This window comes from Triplophysa rosa, linkage group LG6 (assembly GCF_024868665.1).
Source record: "Triplophysa rosa linkage group LG6, Trosa_1v2, whole genome shotgun sequence".
In the NCBI taxonomy this organism is placed as follows: Eukaryota; Metazoa; Chordata; class Actinopteri; order Cypriniformes; family Nemacheilidae; genus Triplophysa; species Triplophysa rosa.
In genome coordinates, this window is record NC_079895.1 from 5,501,985 (window position 1) to 5,520,156 (window position 18,172).

Below are 18,172 nucleotides of genomic sequence, written 5' to 3' on the forward strand. Positions count from 1 at the left end.
TAATTATGTAGATAAATGTCATGGATTATAAGAAAAATTGTGCGTAGAATACAAATTAGAATAATTCTATAATATTTAAATATTCATATGAATAAATATGTAAATGAAGGCGTACAAAAATGTTTACATTTTTACAAAAGTCACTGCAGGACGTGATGCATGTCAGTCAAATATGAAACATGTCTTATCCAGCCAATAACGAAAGAGAAAGATTTGAACACATTTTCACTCTGCCCAATAGCTCATTAGGTGGGCGTGTCCGTGGCATTTTGCTCAGTGAGCCTCACCGAAAGCTCTTCACTTACTAGTTTTCTTTGCTGTCGCTTTCGGTGATACGATTTGTGTTCTAGTTTTATTGAACAAAAACAAGAAAATAAACCAATTAGCTCGACAGGACTGAGATGTTACAGTTTAGGGCTTCTGTTGTGCTGAAGGAGTTGATTCAAACCAGCCATAAGCGTTCGTTATCAGACATTTTAAGCTTTAAAAAGACTTTACCAAGCGCGTATCGCTTCAGCGCCGCTTATTCCAATGGCAAAATACCAAAGTTAAATATCGTCCGTAATGGAAGATATCTACCTTTCATTCAACCTCTATCTTCGAGGAGATTCCTATGTACAAAAACCGAGGGAGCGATCGAACCAGAGACCGTGAAGACAGATGAGACCTTACAGGAAACGACGGCAGACAAGTACGAGATTCATTTAACGTTATAGCATTTGGTTGGCACTTCATGTGTTTTTAATAGTTCAGCAGGAGCGTCTAAACATCACTGAACGTGTGGCAACGTGGCGTTGTGTGTACATTCTACAGTGAGTGGGAGGAGAGCATGTGTAGCCTTTTTATTTCAGCGTGTGGAACATACATCCGTTTAAATGGACCCAGGCCAGGTTAAAAGTGTTTCTTACCAGAGCTACAAGTGAGAACATGTGCCCCATCGTGTAGATTTGAAGTGTAGCATGCTATATGGTGTTTCCTGACTGGAAGAAGTAGAGAGGGGAGTGGCAGTGTCTTTTATCAGCTGCTTATTTATGACACCATACATACGGCATGTGAGGAATGTCAGTAACCCACATCCATTTTATTGGTCAACCCGTGTTTTGCTGTAAGTCTATGTCACAGGTTTCTGTGAGGGTTTATGGAAAGGATTCAATAAATTCACTTTTATTCATTTAACCATACATTTAAAAATGTGCTTGTGGCATAAGAGAAATACTGTAATAGGCATGTGTTTATATTTATATGACAACACATTATTTGACCTCTGCTGTCCTATATTTCGTCGCTAGAGAGTTGGCAAGTTTACAGTTTGTTCAGTTGCATGGGCGTTTTTCTTCTGTAACATAAGATACGTGAATATTCTATATTTTGTAGACAAATATGTTAAAGCTTTTATCGTTTTAATACAAAAACTGGCTGGAAATATTATCAGTCAGGATCGGTTCTCACAGTGCGCGTGACCGTATGGATTATTTATAGGATGACGCAGAAGGCTCGTGCTCGTCCCTACAGGGAGTCTTCTTGGGTTTGATCTTCACCTCATGATATTATTGTTTGTTTGGTTGCCATCTTGTATCACGGATGGGCAAGATGACTCGTTTTCCGTACGTTTTTTTTTTTGGTGTACAGTTACTGTATGAGAGAAGCACGTGACGATGTTGTGTGGGTTTGACTTGGTAGATAATAAAAACACTTTGTTTTGGTGGAAACAAATGCACATTACCATAGGTCATTTCATTGTGGAAATTATGAAAAATCCATGAAATGGAATTTGGTATGTTTTGTCCAAAAAAATAGCAGAACGTACATTAAAAAGCTACCTAATAAAAATATATTATTGCATAATATGTCAGCACATTCCTGCTTGTTGTTTGGACAGAATTGCATTCTCATCGTTTTACGATCTGTTTGCAAATAGAGATAAAAGTCGTCCATTAGTGGAACACTGGGCGTTTGTTCAGATGGCTGGCATAAGTTGATATATAATCCAGTTTAGTGATGTGTTGGAATTGGAGTAATAAATAACATGTTGCATTACAGCAGATTGCACAATTAGAGATGGCATAGTTTTACTTCATGTTGTAATTTCTTGAAATAGATCACGGTCCGAAGTACCATACAGCGCCCTAATGCTAAACATTTTATGAGTAAGTCCATTACCTTGGAATCAAACTCGTGACCTTGTCACTGCTAGCACCATGCTCTACCAGATGAGCTACAGAAAAGCTAATATAGACAGAATTTAAGAGAAAGATGCCCTATCTCCTGTAGCTGCTGTGATATCAGGTTATGTCCACACAGAACTCCATACAAACAGGCAATTTTCACTCAGCCTGACCTCAAACCTGGCCTTCCAGAGATCGCTTAGCTCATTATTTTTCTTGCACAGAAGACAGGCTGCTGGTATGTTCCTGAAGCTGATCAAAAACACCAGATGCATGCTGTCTCAGACTTTCAGCTGCTTTGCTGTTGCCTTGACAACAAGACTAACCGGTCATAATGAGAGAAGGTGTGAGAGAGTGAGCTAATTTTTTATATATCTATAAAATTGCTTACTGAAATGTCACACTATTTTTGTGTTGTTTTAAACAAATATTAGGATATTAGTTTAGTGAATAAATGCAGTGGTAGCAAATAAGATGCTGCTTGAATTAAATATACCCATACTAGCGATACTATTGCTAAATTGTATATACTGTACTAATATATATATATATATATAATATAAATGTATATAACATAATGTAACAGTGCTGCTTTTATCAAGATGTACACAGAATGACAGAGTCACTTATTTTGCATATATTTTACAGTATTTACTCAATTCGCTGTGCAGTATTTGTGCAAAACATGTTCTGCACATTTGTTGACAAGACAAAGTGAAATGACCTCTCATGTTAGTCTTTCAGTCCGGAGCAGTTTTTGGCTATTGCTGATTAATAAAAACCAAATACTGGCTAATATATTGCTCTAGCATTACTTTTATAAACTTTAACTGACTAATGCTATGGCCTGCAGTTGGCCATTTATCAACCCACCCATACTCACACACACGCACACGCACACAGACAGACACACCCAACCTCAAAACTGGTTTTGATATTTTACACTTGGTTTTTGGCATACAGTTTAATATGTAAAGTGTAAGACGTAGGCAGGGCTATTAGTAAGCACCAAAAACATTTGTATCCCAAACAATTAAGGTCACATAAAATTACCCACACCTGTATCAGAATCAGAAAGAGCTTTATGTTTACACACACAAGGAATTTGACTTGGCGACAGGAGCTTAGTGCAGAAGAAAGTGTACACATGGTGCAAACATAGTGCAAATATACATTAAGATAGAAAAAATGAGAAATTAAATAAAAATAATAATGCACTATATACAAAAAGTGAAAAAATACAGACAAAAAACAAGTGTACAGATGTGTTATTTACAGGTTTAACCTATTGTTTCTTACAATGTACAGTTTCCAGAAGTTATCTGTTTGTTGTAGTCTCTTAATGTCTGATTTAGTAGCTGAACCAAACCAGACAGTTATGGATGATATAATATTTATGTCACACCTGTTGTCAGCAAGCACTTTGTTATTGCATAATATTTATCTTATTGATTAGTGGAATGACAGTTAAAGGTGTAGTGTGTAAAATTTAGCGGCATCTAGCGGTGAGGTTATAAATTGCAACTAACGGCTTTTAGTTTTTCCCCACTGGTTGCACAACTTACAATTTGGTCGCACCCTTTTTTATAGTAATCATAAAGACCTTGCATAATGACCTCAGTTGATGAATCGTTCTGTTAATTTGTCACTCTGTCTTTTAAAATAGTCGACCGCTTCATATTTGTGCTTTAACACTTGCGAGCCCAATAAATCCAAAATAAATGCAAAGAAACTTTGTATTTGTTATTTTATACAGTTGTTGACAGTAGTGCAGGAGCTCTCTGCTCGCTCTTTCCTGCATTAATCACAAGCGCGTCATTCACTACTAGGGCTGGGCGATATGGCAAAAAAGTAAACTCGATAGTTTTTTTCTATATTGATCGATAACGATATTTATTTAGATATATATTTAATTAAAAAACTGTATTTAAAAGAATCTATTTTAAATACAGTTTATTAACAAAAGTTAACCTTTAACCAGTTAAAATTCAATTAAATTAATGCACTGTTGCAACACAGAGGATATTAGGCCATAAACAACATGTACCAGTTCATTCAGTCTCATTTTGACTCAATTGACTCGTTAAGTAAAGGGAGTGTTCATTCAGTACATTCAACCAATGAAAGGGCTCCGTTACTGTGTACATTCGAACGCTATTGGCTCAGCACCTGCGCACATACATAACGCTGCAATAATGTCTTGCTCGAGTAGTGGGATTCATTCAATGCATTCAGTGAACCTTAGTCTTTCAAAAAGACATCTCACATAAACTGTAGTACATTTCTTTAATCATGCAAGCATCTTACATACAAGGTTCAATATTTTAATGTGCACACAAACTCACTTCATTACATCTCTAATCTGTACAGGGCATCGCTGGTTTGTTTCATATGCACCAGCTCATGTTAGCAGATATGTTAACGATGGATATAAAAACGTTTGTGCTTGAGTTTCGAAGTAACTCGCTTGCAATTGCGCCTCAAGTTTGTTTTGTTTAACCGGCGATTGCGAAAAAAATAAGACACTTGATAAACCGCGTGATGACAACTCGAGGTTAGTTTCACCTTTGTTTCCGCTTCCAGTAATGTTTTCCTCCTCATGTCGAGTTTTCTTTGCCAAGTGCAGTATGAAATGGACTTTGTACTTTGACGCGCATGATAAAAGCTGCACGCTGACTGACTGTTGTTGCGTTTATTTCTGCTGTCTGTTAGACTGTAAGATTAATACATATCGAGTCAAAATGCCAATAGCTTATCATCGTTTTTGAAATACATTCTATCGCGATTCGATATGATATCGTTTATCGGCACAGCCCTATTCACTACTCAAAAATTACATTAAATGTTCAAATAAATCTTTGGCGGGGCAAAAATTGGTTTTACGCACTCGCACCAATGCGACCCTGTGGAATTTTACCTCACATGTTATAAAAAAAACATTTGCGAGCATTTTGGTCGCAGTCTAGAGCCCTGCACCCTCCCTTTCGAAGCACTATGGTGGCTGACACAGAACAAAGATGTCATGTTTTCGCTTCTTTGCCGAAGGAGATAACGTATTTACGGAACACGCTCTGTAATTCCATGTAAGGTGACCCGCGGTGTATGTAGATAGAAATAGCTCATTCAAGGGAATACAAACATAACGCTAGGCATGGGCCGGTATGAGATTTTGACGGTATGGTAACCTTAAGCCAAACTATCACAGTTACGCGGTATGACGGTATTGCGGTTGCATCTTTAAAATGTGTTATTTTAATTGTCTTATTAAAAGCATTGAACACAATAGATTTGATTTTTAAGCAACACAAAATATTTGGAACAGTAGTAAACATGAACAGTATGTCAGGTTAAATCAATGCTTCCCCAACATTTTGAAAGCATGGCACCCCTTTCTAGTCTTCTTTTAAATGCATTTCCAGTAATTAAACTGACATACATTCATCCATACATATATACATAAATAAATTAAGTGCAGATGAGCAAACAACTAATTAAGCATGAACAAAATATAGCACAGAACCTGATGGATTCCTGCACAAAACAGCTCATACCTTTTGGAACGGTATAACAGAAAGTTTTAGTGGTTTTAAAAAAAACGTGATGTTTCCAAACCGTGGTATACCTTGAAACAGGTGTTCGGCCCATGCCTACATAACGCTTAATTATGTAAGGTCTTTATACACCTCTGAAGACGTAGTTATGTATATTATATTGGATTTCTGTCAATAGATCTTCCTTAATATCACACATTGCACCTTTGCTATCTTGAGAAAAGCAGAAAGCCTTTTCATTTCTCAAATGGATGTCCTTAACGTTCTTTCTCACTCACGGTTGTGTTACAATCCTGGTTTTATTTATTTCATAAAAGGCGTTTTTTCCTTTTTTTCCTTCTGATGGTGTGTCCATTTGCTTTTATAATGTTCCATTATTATGGGTGTGGCGGCTGCTGGAGTCAAGAACTGGCTCAGACTCTGAGAAGTGTGTAGTTAAACCGTTTCTGCAGTCTTCTGTTAAAACATGTTACTCATGTGAATCAGCCTTTGGAAATATTCAGAATGGGTGCAGTTGCAGTTGAACTGAAGACTCTGTTTCAAAACCCTGCGAGTCGCATATGTAGGCATTATTTTAAGACAAAAAGACACCTTCATTTAGCCAAATTGTAAGGCCTTGGCAGTAAACACCATTCTATACCATAATGCTGCATTTCAACAAACTGAAAAATGCTCGCTGACTTTTTACCTTATATGTGCCTCATTTGTAACCCAGTTTCTAACAGTGAGTCATCATGATCCTGGAAAGACTCCTTTGGCTTCAGATTCTCTGTTGATGTAGCAGAAGACAGCTAGCATCCTGTTAGATGAGATCATTTGTGGTCTTGAGCTCTTCAACCAATCAACTAATTCTGTCCAATGTGACAGAGAGTGAAAAATTGACTGAGCTCTTGCTTTTGTGCTGTGCACTTTCCACATCGGTGAAGCTGTCAAACATCACTCCATCTGGATAATGAATACCTTTAGCTTAATTCACAGGATATTTGCTATTGATGGTTTTGCAATCATACTTGTTATGAGATTTTCGTATATTCTAACGATGGTACAGTAGACAGGCAGATAGATGGATGGATAGATAGATGCATACACGTACGTATTGCTTGCTTTGTGAGTAAGAAGCACATATTTTCAGAATCAGTCAAACTGGATAGACTGCGCTCTTTCTTCTGTTGCAATTCCTGACATTCAAAGCTAATCCTTTAATCACAAAAGTTGTTTAGTCGAACAAATTGCTGCAGAAAGAGGTGAATGAACGTAAAGATATGATATCTGCAATTAAAGCCGTTATTTGAAGAGTTAATCCGCCAGCTCTCTCTTTCTCTCTCTCAGGGAGGTTTTGTAAAGTTATCTGATACCTGAAACCAGAACCGACTGTTCTTTTGAACAGCTCGTGTAGAGGTGCATGCTTTCCCCTCAAGTTTACCGCTGTAATGACTTTTGTGCAGAGGAGATGAACCCGAAAGCAGAAATTCTAAGCTTGAAACTTGAGTGGGTAATTCCCAAACAGCGGGCAGCAGCAGCGACGTTTGTAGGCGTGTTTCTGTTCATTTTTGTTAGCGATTTTGCTGCATCCATTCACAAAAATTACGTTTTGATATATTATGAAAATATCTTCATGGAACATGATCTTTACTCAATATCTTAACTTTAACTTGTCTTTATTTAATAAACGAATGATTCTTGGCATAAAATAAAAATTAATAATTTTGACTCGTACAATGTATTGTTGACTGTTGCTACAAATGTGCTACTTTTGACTGGTTTTGTGGTTCAGGGTCACAATTATGTATCAATATTTAAGTGTTTGCTCTGAAATTACTAAATTAAATTGAACTTTTCCATCATATAACTAAACTAGGGATGCATGATAAATTATTGGCCATATATGGGTATCGGACGATAAATGGTCATTTATAATAAATAAATAAAATTTAGGCTGATATATTAGCGATAAATCATTTCCTCTGGTTAAACTTCTTCAGCTGCACGCTGCTCACAGTTAAAATACAGTTCAGTACTGTCGTTCTGTCATGATCATTCACTTACTGCTATTAGCAAAACATTGTTGATGTAGGTACAGTATGTAGATATTTACGAATGTGTGAATTATAGGAGCAAAAGCATATTGTTTGAATCAGACTGCTGTCTGAATGCTTTCTGTCTTGAGACCTGTTAGACATGTGGCTATTAATAACATTTTTCTGGGTTGCTCACATAACATCTATAATTTGTTTATTAAATAAAAAATATAGCAGAAAAGTTTGAAGGTTAAAGAATCGTTAACTAGCGTGAAGTAGACTTGGTATATTATTTCATGGGAAAAAAAGAGAACTAATGGTTAACTTGTTTTCTGCAGTAAATGTTTTCAAATAAAACCAGTTGTCCACTTTTTGCCTTTTGTTTCAGTCTTAGGGAATTTTATATTAATATTTAGATGCACTATGTCGGCCAATATATCGGTTATCGGCTTCCAATGTTAAATAATTATCGGTTATCATTATCGGCCAAAATTGACATATCGGTGCATCCCTAAACTAAACCATTGTTGTTGTCAAGTGGGTGATGAACTTTTGTACCCTGTGTCTGTATGTGAAATAGCAATTTCCAGTTGGCACAGAGTTTAGATCAAAGAACCGTTGCGTCAGCTGTGCTAATTGTAGTATACAGTGTGTCCTTTCCAGTCATATGTGTGTCACATTTCTAACCTGTCCTGTATACTCTGATGAACAAACACTTAACCTTGAGCCTAGACAGGCCGGTTTACAAAGTGGCTAATGCATTGGCCTTGACAGCGAGCCATCAGCTGAACATAATTTAGATGGCAGCTTTATAGGTTTCAGCACCTGTTAAGTAAAAACTGACACTAAGGGGCGGTTACTAGGACAGGGATTAGCTGGGCCTTAGTTAAATTAGAATATTTAAGTCATTTTTAAAAACATACTTTATAAAAACATTGCTGATGTGCATCTTGAGACAAAACAATTACCCTCATATATTTTAATATATGTCAGTGCAAGTTGTTTTTTCACAAGACGTCTCTAACATTTAAGTTAGTATTAAGCCCTGTCAATGTGCACTGCGCGTTTGTAATATTTATTTGCAACATTCATTGGCAAACAGCCAACTATCATCTTAGGAAATGTCTGACAATCGTCGATATACAATACTATCGTCAATCGGAACAACCCTAGTGGGCATTAATTTAAGTTGAAAGATTTTGTCATCTTTTACTCCAAACCTCCATATACTCCAATATAAGGCAGATGATAATGATGCAAGTGTGGTTGTACATAAAGAAAGAAAATTCTAGGTTGCAACACAATGTGGCTGAAGAAATAATGATTAAACTGTTGTTTTCAAAGGATGTTTTTCCAGATTTTCCAAAGGCATTGTGTTTATTTGATGGAAAAGGCAGTTGTTGTGATGAAGTGTTGTTGATTTGTCACGTCAAGTGCATAAATCCAGAAGGTTTGGACCATTTACTTTCAAATTACTTCCTGGTGCTAAAAGGAAAACGCTCTGTTTCCAGGCAACTAAACTCAAGTGTTTTCTTCACTTGGCCAATATGCCTTTTCGTTTTAAATTTCAGCTTTACAGAACATAGAGAAACTAAACTGGGGAGTACTAAACTGTATATTCACTCATGATAGTATGAGTGAGTAAACAGGCGATATATTATCTATCTATAGTGTTACACAATGTGTGGTACATTAAATAATGCAGATGCTAAACCATAAAAATGGTTTATAGATTTCTAAATTTGGTGGTTCTCTACTGTTTACTTTTGTAGATAAGTTGTAATTACACTTACTGACAAATCTATTGTCGCTACACCTCTAGCATTAGCTTGGCAAAGTCTCCTTTTGGTCGTGGGAGCAGTAGAGAACCCTATTGACGGGTCTCAGCCTTGTACACATTTATGAAAAGTTGTCAGGAAAAACAGAATCCATAAATAACAGCAGAGCACATTAATAGCACAGAGACCTTTAACCAGGGCTTGACATTAAGCATTGTCATGTGGTTGTCCTTCGAACAAGTGAATTTGACATTCACTTGTCCGAGTACAAAAATTACTTGTCCAAAGATAAAAAAAATGATATTTCATTTGAATTATAATCAATATAATTGTTTCGGGTTTAGATTGGTCACGTTTGCTTCTACGCATTTTAACTAGTGTCCGCTTTGGCCGCCTGAATTTGGTTAAAGGCCTACTCTCCGTGACTGCTATAAAACAATGGCAAGCAGTAATTGTTATTAGTGTTAAGGCTGTAAATTAACTTTTTTTACACATAGCACTGGTGCTAGAGAGGTTTAAAGTTTGGTAGCACAGGCAGAAATGTGCAAGTGTAGTTCATAATGAATAGGCAGATAACTGACAAAAGACATTAATGTTACATACAGATGGATAAATTAGGGCCATATGATTTTTAGATTACCTAAATTTGTTTTAATATTTCTAAGTTCTGTGTTTTTCCTTTTTTACTATACAATAGTGGTATATTTGTCCACATAAATTACTGTAGGTTACTATAGTAAACTGCAGTAAAATTCCTACTTTATTGTTTTTGAACTTTACTATAGTATACATTGTTTATCAATTTACTACAGGTGCACTTCAATTTTCAATAGTACACTACAGTATATTTTGTCTGAGTGTTCGATTTAACGGGACTTTTATTTTGACGGGTCTTTGGGAAGACACTTGTTTGCGGATAGCTTCACTCAAACAGTAAAACGCTCGTAAAATAAACTCTCAGAGCAACTCTGGAGATGAAGTTCATGTGTTCATATCCTCATACAGTGCAGCACAGATAAATCCTCGACCATCACCCGTGTTGTATGTTAACCTGTGCACATAATTCACTCAGACACTCAGAACAGCCAGATGACATTTAACGTTAAATAACAGGATTCAGCGTCCGCGTGGACTCAGTGCGGTGCGCCATTGATTATTGTCACACACAAACGAGCACAACCACGACAAACACGCAGCTCTGTCTAATGCATATATTCTTATTATTCTACATATATGTCGCACTGTTATTTTCTTCAAGTTACTTGTCCGGTCGGGCAAGTAAAATTCTCTCTCACTTGCCCATACAAAACATTTACTTGTCCCAGACAAGCGTTAATGTCGAGCCCTGCTTTAACACACTTTCTCAACTCAACTCAACTTTATTTATATAGCGCTTTTACAATTTTCATTGTTACAAAGCAGCTGCACATGAGACACATTGACTACAAGCAAAACAATCAAAGTTGTACCTGCAAAAACAAGAAAAGGTTGAAACACAGAAGACAGACACACCCACACACAAAACACTCCACACACACAACACGCACACACACCAACACACACAGACACAGAGACACACACACACACGGATGCGCACGCACACACACACAACACACACACACACACGTACGTACACAGACAAGTACGCACACACACACACGCTCAGTGAGAGCACACATTTAGGATAAAGGAGAGAGAAGCACAGGTCAAATATAACAGATAATAAATTCCTATATGCAATATTAATTAAGTAAAACTTTAAGATTCTAAAGCAGCCCCCCCCGGTCAGGCAGATAGTGCAAAAACAGTATGCAAACGGTGGCGAGGAACCCAAAACTCTAATCGAGAAAAAAAACCTCAGGAGAACCCAGGCCCAACCAGGGGATTCCAGTTCCCCTCTGGCAAAAGCTGCTGCCTCTGCACAAGCTCCAGAGAACTTGCACAACAAGGCTAAATAAAATAAATAAACTAAATAATAAAATAAATTATAGTTTAAGATTATCATTAATAATCTAACAGCATTTGAAATTTTGTGGTGAAGACATGTCAAGAGACCGCGTCCTTCTTTATCCAGCTCTATCATCTCAGCTCTTGTCAGGTCCCCACTTCCCATTCTCCGCTCTACCATCAGGTCAGGCCATGAACTGCATCCTGCTCGCTGTGGTAACCTTTCTCAGAGTCATAGTCTCCTTTAATGAGGATGAAGTGTTCAGGCCTATTAACAACACTTTAGATGGCATTGTGCGCTATTTAGAACTGACATCCAGTGAAAACCAGAAAGTGTGCTAACGTGCAGCATGAATGTTGGTTTTCTGTTTCAGCTTCATCTCTGGGTATTTCCATTCTTACCCGCATTGTGGCCTAAATGTGAGCAATGCAAGTGGAGTCACCGGTTATCATGTGTCACGCGAAAGTGAGTGGAGGTATTGCAGTTTGCAGTTTCTTTCACAGAACCGTATAAACGGGGATGCTCATGAAAGAGACATTATCAAATAAGTGGAACCCATAACCAGGACAGTCTGTGATTTTGAGATGCATGCCACTGGGTCTGTCTTCTGTGAGCTGTCTGTGTGAATAGGAGCGTAATGTTTGTTTTATTTATTCTACTGGAGGCTGATAATCAGGCTCTCTAAAACTTCCTGGAATCTCATCTGGGGTAGAGTCTGTTTAAAATTTGTCACAAAGCAGGTCACATCTCATCCCAAAATACAAAAGAAGAAATTGTATTTTGCTTTGTAAGAATATGTAAATGACCCAAATGGTGGAGCATCGCTTTAACTGCACAAAGTGTGGTATAGCGCAAAGGTATAATGAAGTAATGGGAATGTTTTGGAAACATTTACGTAATTATGAATATGTCACAGTGCAACATTTAATGGTGCTTAACACCAGACTTCATGTTCTTTAAGCTAAATATAACTTCCTATTTTCTGTCTTTTGATTTTGGGGTGAAATATATAGCCGAGGCCTGAAAAAGAGGCAGGGACAGAGGTGAAGTTCAACACCAAAGACCTCTGGAGAATAAATCTCGCTGGTCCAGCACAGATGATTCACCTCTTTTTTAGGATCTCTTGTCTGTCTGTCACTGTCTGTGTAGAACCACAGACCTTCTGTTTTTCTGTAAGCTGATATCGCAGTTCTGGTAAACAGATAATTGATTTTGTATCATATGATGCAGACTGTGGCTCAATGCTTCGGGTGACCTCACTTTAACTCCGATGAGAGAGAAAATCAAAACATCTGCATCTTCATAGTTGAGGCATAGTTACAGTATTTCTGATCACAAACCAAAACAGAAAGTACATTTCAAGACCTAGAATGACTTATGTTTGTTTTTAGGAGATGAATGACTTGTTGAGCTGTTTGTCAGATTTTTACAAATCTCTATTGAGGCTATAGGAGTTTTGAAAAATTGTCTAAAGTAAGATTGCTTTTTGAAGTTATGCTGTGTTTTTAAAACTGTTATTTAAACATTTTTAAGTGATTCTTTAGCCATTTTTAAGAATGATCACCTAACCCATTAATACTAGGGTATGTTCATTTCTATCTCCTATCTATTATTTTCTATTTGTTTGTCTGATTAAATAAATTTGCTAGACTAAATGGGACCAGTCACAGCATTTACACACTTGTTGCCCCTTTTGTTGATTTGTTTGCTTCTATTGGTCTCCCTTAAGTCACTTTGGATAAAAGTCTGCTAAACGATTAAATGTTGAAACGCTGTTGCTTTATTAGAAAACGGTCTGTTTTTAATGTTAACATTTTTGTTCTGTTTGGTTCCATTTTATGTCCCTTACTAGTTTAGGAATAATGTTAAAGAAAAACAACTGAGGGATGTTTATTTTGGTAATCAATGCGATGGATGACACAAATGCTGTCCGTTAAGCTTAACATGTCATGAGACATTCAGGACTAAATACGTATTCAAAAGTGGAATGATGAAGTAGATTTTGTGTAAAGTTACAAACATTTATGATTTTGAAACGTATGTCATTAAAATGTGTTTGTCATGGTCTGTTGTATGTCCCATTAACTGTGCATGTTTTGTCTCCCTTAATCGCTCTACGTGCTGTTTGTTTGCATTGTAAGTAAGAGTTCTTTTTGTCATTTACAGTCTTCACCTCCTGTCTAACTATATCAAACTTTTCCTAATACTTTCACGTTCTCTATCCAACCTGAATATAAAATCCCTATTGTCAGAGTCTGTGGGTTTAATAAGAATAGTGATTATGAAAAATGATTCAAGTAGTGAAGGTAGTGAGGTGATTGAAGGATTCATGGTTCATCACTGGATGATTTGGTGGGCCGGTGGGAATGTCAGTCCTGGCTGGGCTCTCTTGACTTTTGAAGGATGCCATGGCTCGCTGCCTCAGCAGCTTAGGCAGAGCTCTGTTAGAGTTAAAGCCATCTAAATGTGATAATGCAACGGCTAAATTAGTGAAGCTCTTAATATAACTTAGCTAGAGTTAGGCTGCAGTCTTATAGAGACCACGCACAATGCAGGGCTAGAAAAAAATACACAGTGTAATATATAATATAATAATTGAAGAGGTGATTTGCGAAAACTTTATTGTTCCAAAATCATGTTTTTATTATGTCATCATGTTTTTATTCTGTTTTACTGCGTTAGTTAGCTGTATTTAATCAAAACAACCCTACTGCAGTTTCATTGATATTAATTGGAATGCACAATAAAAAACAGATTTTTGAAAATGAACCGAGTTATCTGTTTTTGCAAAATAACTCTTCAAATACATTTGCAATTTGATGCAATACACGATACTGAGTTTCTGAATTTTGTTTTTTATTACATTTGTCAGACATACAAAAAGTATTGTATCAATTTCAGAAAGGAACAAGGTGTGTGTTAAGAAAAATAATAATAACAATAATAAAATACAATAAGACAAAAAACGAAACAAGTAAACATAACTTCGGAAACCCTACCTGCCCATTAACAACCCTCCCCAAAAGCCACCATAAGAATTTAAAAAAAAAAAGAATATCTGCGTATCGCAATATTTTAAACAAAGATGAAGCAAAAACTCAAAGAACATATTTATTTCGAAAACATGAAGAAATGTCAATATGTTTTGTGCATAGAACTTATTATAGAATTGACAACATTTGAGGTTTAATTAAGCCTTCTATGTAAATGAATGAAAATTTAATAGGTCTATCACTGAAAAATAAAACTTTATTTTAACATATAATTTGAAAGCTTAAACCTTGAGAGAGACTTCTTAAAGCAGTAAAACGAAATTAAACAAAATGAGAAAAAAAGCTGTATATGTACAGTATATAAACAGTTTATGGCATCTCAATTTATAGGACAAACTGACGTCATATCTTAAAAAAGGATAGCTCTACAATTTTGCAATATATTGTCCCACAATATATTGTTAGACCCCTAACGGTATAGAATAGAATATAGAAAATTGTGTCTGTTCTTCTTTCAAAGACCCCATGAAATGAACATGAACATTTATGTTGCTCGTTGTACGTCTGTTTGCATATAGTTAACAGTGTTTATCTAAATTGGACTATTGACCAAATATACTGATAGTTTATCTTGGTCACTCATCCTGTTGTTGTCAAATAAAATGCTTGACTTTTTCCGCTGACTAGCATTAGCATGTAGCAAATACATTAACACAAAAAAGTCACACGTTTGTCGAGTCGTTTCATGGGGTCTTCAACTTTCCACTGATTAATTCCTGATTCCTTTCGTTTATTTTGTGTCTTTGTTGCGTGCGTGTTAGCCACATGTAGTTTTTAATCCTCAACCAATCAAATTCCTTAATCAGCTTGCATTTTAACACATGGGCAGACACATGCGTCACTCCAGACTAAACTGTCATAGTGGAAGTCACCGCGGTCAATAACCCAATATTTTCCCTCTGCTTCCAGGAGAAGGAAAGCTGGAATCCTGCCCAGCTTGGAGGATCTGCTCTTTTACAGTATTGCTGAAGGCCAAGAAAAGATCCCAGCCCACAAATTCATTACCGTGAGTGACCGAGGGATGTTTTTATTTACATCTCCTGTGTATCTGCATGTGTTGTTTGCAAATGCGTGACTGAAGCAATGCTCTGGGTCAGCGTGTAGAGTTACCGCCGTGGTGTTGTTATTTTTATCACCACCAGTAAATAGGGCACAGAGCCATGTTTTATTACACCGAGTCTTATCGAACCTGGCCGACAAGAGTTTAAACCCAGATAAGAGTGTTGTGATTGTAATGAGTAATGCATGTAAAGTTTTACTTGAATAGTGTGTGCTTAGGGAAATCGTTTGTGTATGTGTGTGTTAACACAGGCGCTGAAGGCCACCGGACTTCGGACGGGAGATCCACGGCTGAAAGAATGTATGGACATGTTGAAAGTCACCCTGAAGTCCACGTCAGATGGCGTGATGCTGGACCGCCACCTTTTCAAAAAGTAAGCTGGCAGCGTCCTATAGACTTCTATTCAGGGAACATCGTGATTTTTGATGCAACTATGCAAATCAAAAACACAACATGCAGTTTGTTAGGTTTAGTTCAAGGTAAATCTGAGCAAACTTTGAGGCATTGTTGAGATCGTTTTTAAAGATACGCATATAGATCTATACATCTAAAGCAAACGTCTCCGCAATGAAAGAGCTCAAGGTATGTCAAACATAGATCAAACTGTCTAAGTGAAACCATTTAAAACAATTCTACTTTTGGGGTTTCTTTCCGTGTGGTCAAACCAGTTCCAGATAGACAAGTATTTCAAGATAATTTCTTTCCTCAGGTGTGTCCAGAGCAACATTGTGCTTTTAACCCAGGCCTTCCGGAAAAAGTTTGTCATCCCTGATTTCCAGTCGTTTTCTTCCCACATTGACACTCTCTATGAGAAAGGCAGAAAACTTTCTGGTGGACTGGTAAGAAAAAAACATCTACGCGGTTCATCTCAAATGCCAAAAAGACTTATTTTTAAAGAACCACAATGAACTGTCATATATTGTGATTTCTTTAACGACCAGGTTGCTGACTACATTCCCCAACTTGCCAAATTTAGCCCAGATTTGTGGGCCGTGTCCCTGTGCACAGTCGATGGACAGAGGTATGAATCATCGTGCTACCTGTTTTAGCTTTAAGATCTTTGAATTCTTCGTTTTGAAGATCATAACAACTTGAATGTTCTGAAGGCTTGAATGATCATCTTGGATATTTATAAATCAAGTTGTGATATCAGAGATTTTTTGCTATTTACGCAATACAGAGCACCGGAAATACATCTGTGTTTGTCACTGAAACATTAGAAGAATTGCCAGCTAATCTTAGCGTTTGATCAGCACTCCTTTTTTCTAGACCTGAGATACAGATTAAAGACACTTAGCGGCGATGATGTGCTAAAATGTTAGTCACATGAGACAAATTGATAACAGGACCATAAAACCATTATCGCTTCTCTCTGTACTTAACCCCAAGTGACATGGTACATCCATTGATCTGAACATTACATTTACATTTAGTGATTTAGCAGGGATCTGTGCTATGGGACTCAACTGCGAGACTGTAGAAAATATACAAATCTTATCCATATAACTGTGCAAAATAAATAAGCTTATTTCTGTTTAAAAGGGAGGAAAGAACACTTGTTGTTGGGTTTAACGCTTAAGAAACTGCAAAAAACACATCTCTTCTGTCAACATCTGACCCATTAGTCCAGTCTTCTACTTATTTTCTACTTTCCTACCCCCCCCCAAAAAGGGATATTCTTAACTTCATATACTGTGATAGGCTAACTGAGACCAGTTTTACTGCACCTATGCATTGTTGTTCTTTTGTTGCACATATTGCTTCTATTGTTTTCCCCTACTTTGTAGGTCACTTTGGATAAAAGCGTCTGCTAAATGACTAAATGTAAATGTAAACGTAAATGAACCCTAGTAAAAATTGTTACTTCACACAAAAATGAAAATTCTGTCATCATTTACTCACCCTCAGATTGGAAAACCAGTATAAATGTCTTTGTTTTGCTGCACACACAGGAAGATATTTAGAATAATGTCAGATCTCGCCCCCCCTCCATTGACTCCCATAGTATTTATTTTCCCTACTATGGGAGTCAATTTTTCAAAATTTCTTCCTGTGTGTTCGTTTTTGGGTGAAGTGTCCCTTTAAGATGCAATGCCTGAGTCTGATTCATCTCTTACATTTACCTTCACATTCATTCATTTGGCAGACGCTTTTATCCAAAGCGACTTACATTGCATTGTACTACACATTTGTTTCTGACTCGTGCAATCTGACCCTTGGAATGGAACCCATGACCTTGGCGTTGTTAGCCTCGTGCTCTAACCACTGAGCCACAGGAAAGCTCTTAGCAGTATCTGCGTGTCACGGCAGCGATCTGATCTCTGTTTTATTTGCACAGACACACGGTGGGCGACACCAAAGTGCCGTTCTGCCTGCAGTCGTGCGTGAAGCCGCTCAAGTACGCTGTTGCTGTGCACGATCACAGCACCGAATTTGTGCATCGCTTCATTGGGAAAGAGCCCAGCGGCTTACGCTTCAACAAACTCTTTCTGAATGAGGAGGGTGAGGATTACAGCCGTTAGCATTACTGCTGGCTTGTTAAAAATGGCACAGTGATAAAATAATAAACAACATAATATGAACTGTTTGCATGTGTGTG

General features: G+C 37.1%; 1 protein-coding gene across 5 annotated transcripts in view; it reads left to right on the top strand.

Moving 5' to 3' along the window:
- The first annotated feature begins 284 nt into the window (after nt 1-284).
- glsb (glutaminase b) overlaps nt 285-18,172 on the top strand; it is a 38,793-nt gene continuing 20,905 nt past the window's right edge. For 2 of the 5 annotated variants that reach the window (XR_008963133.1, XM_057336092.1), the window contains exons 1-7: nt 285-691; nt 11,834-11,935; nt 15,429-15,519; nt 15,825-15,946; nt 16,283-16,412; nt 16,515-16,594; nt 17,912-18,075. Coding sequence is in view for 4 of the 5 variants with exons in the window: in XM_057336092.1 (XP_057192075.1) it covers nt 402-691; nt 11,834-11,935; nt 15,429-15,519; nt 15,825-15,946; nt 16,283-16,412; nt 16,515-16,594; nt 17,912-18,075 (979 nt within the window). In the remaining variant the exon portion in view is untranslated. Of the gene's footprint in view, nt 692-11,833; nt 11,936-15,422; nt 15,520-15,824; nt 15,947-16,282; nt 16,413-16,514; nt 16,595-17,911; nt 18,076-18,172 lie in introns of all 5 variants that reach the window. The other 3 variants (XM_057336096.1, XM_057336095.1, XM_057336093.1) reach the window with 3 other exon arrangements.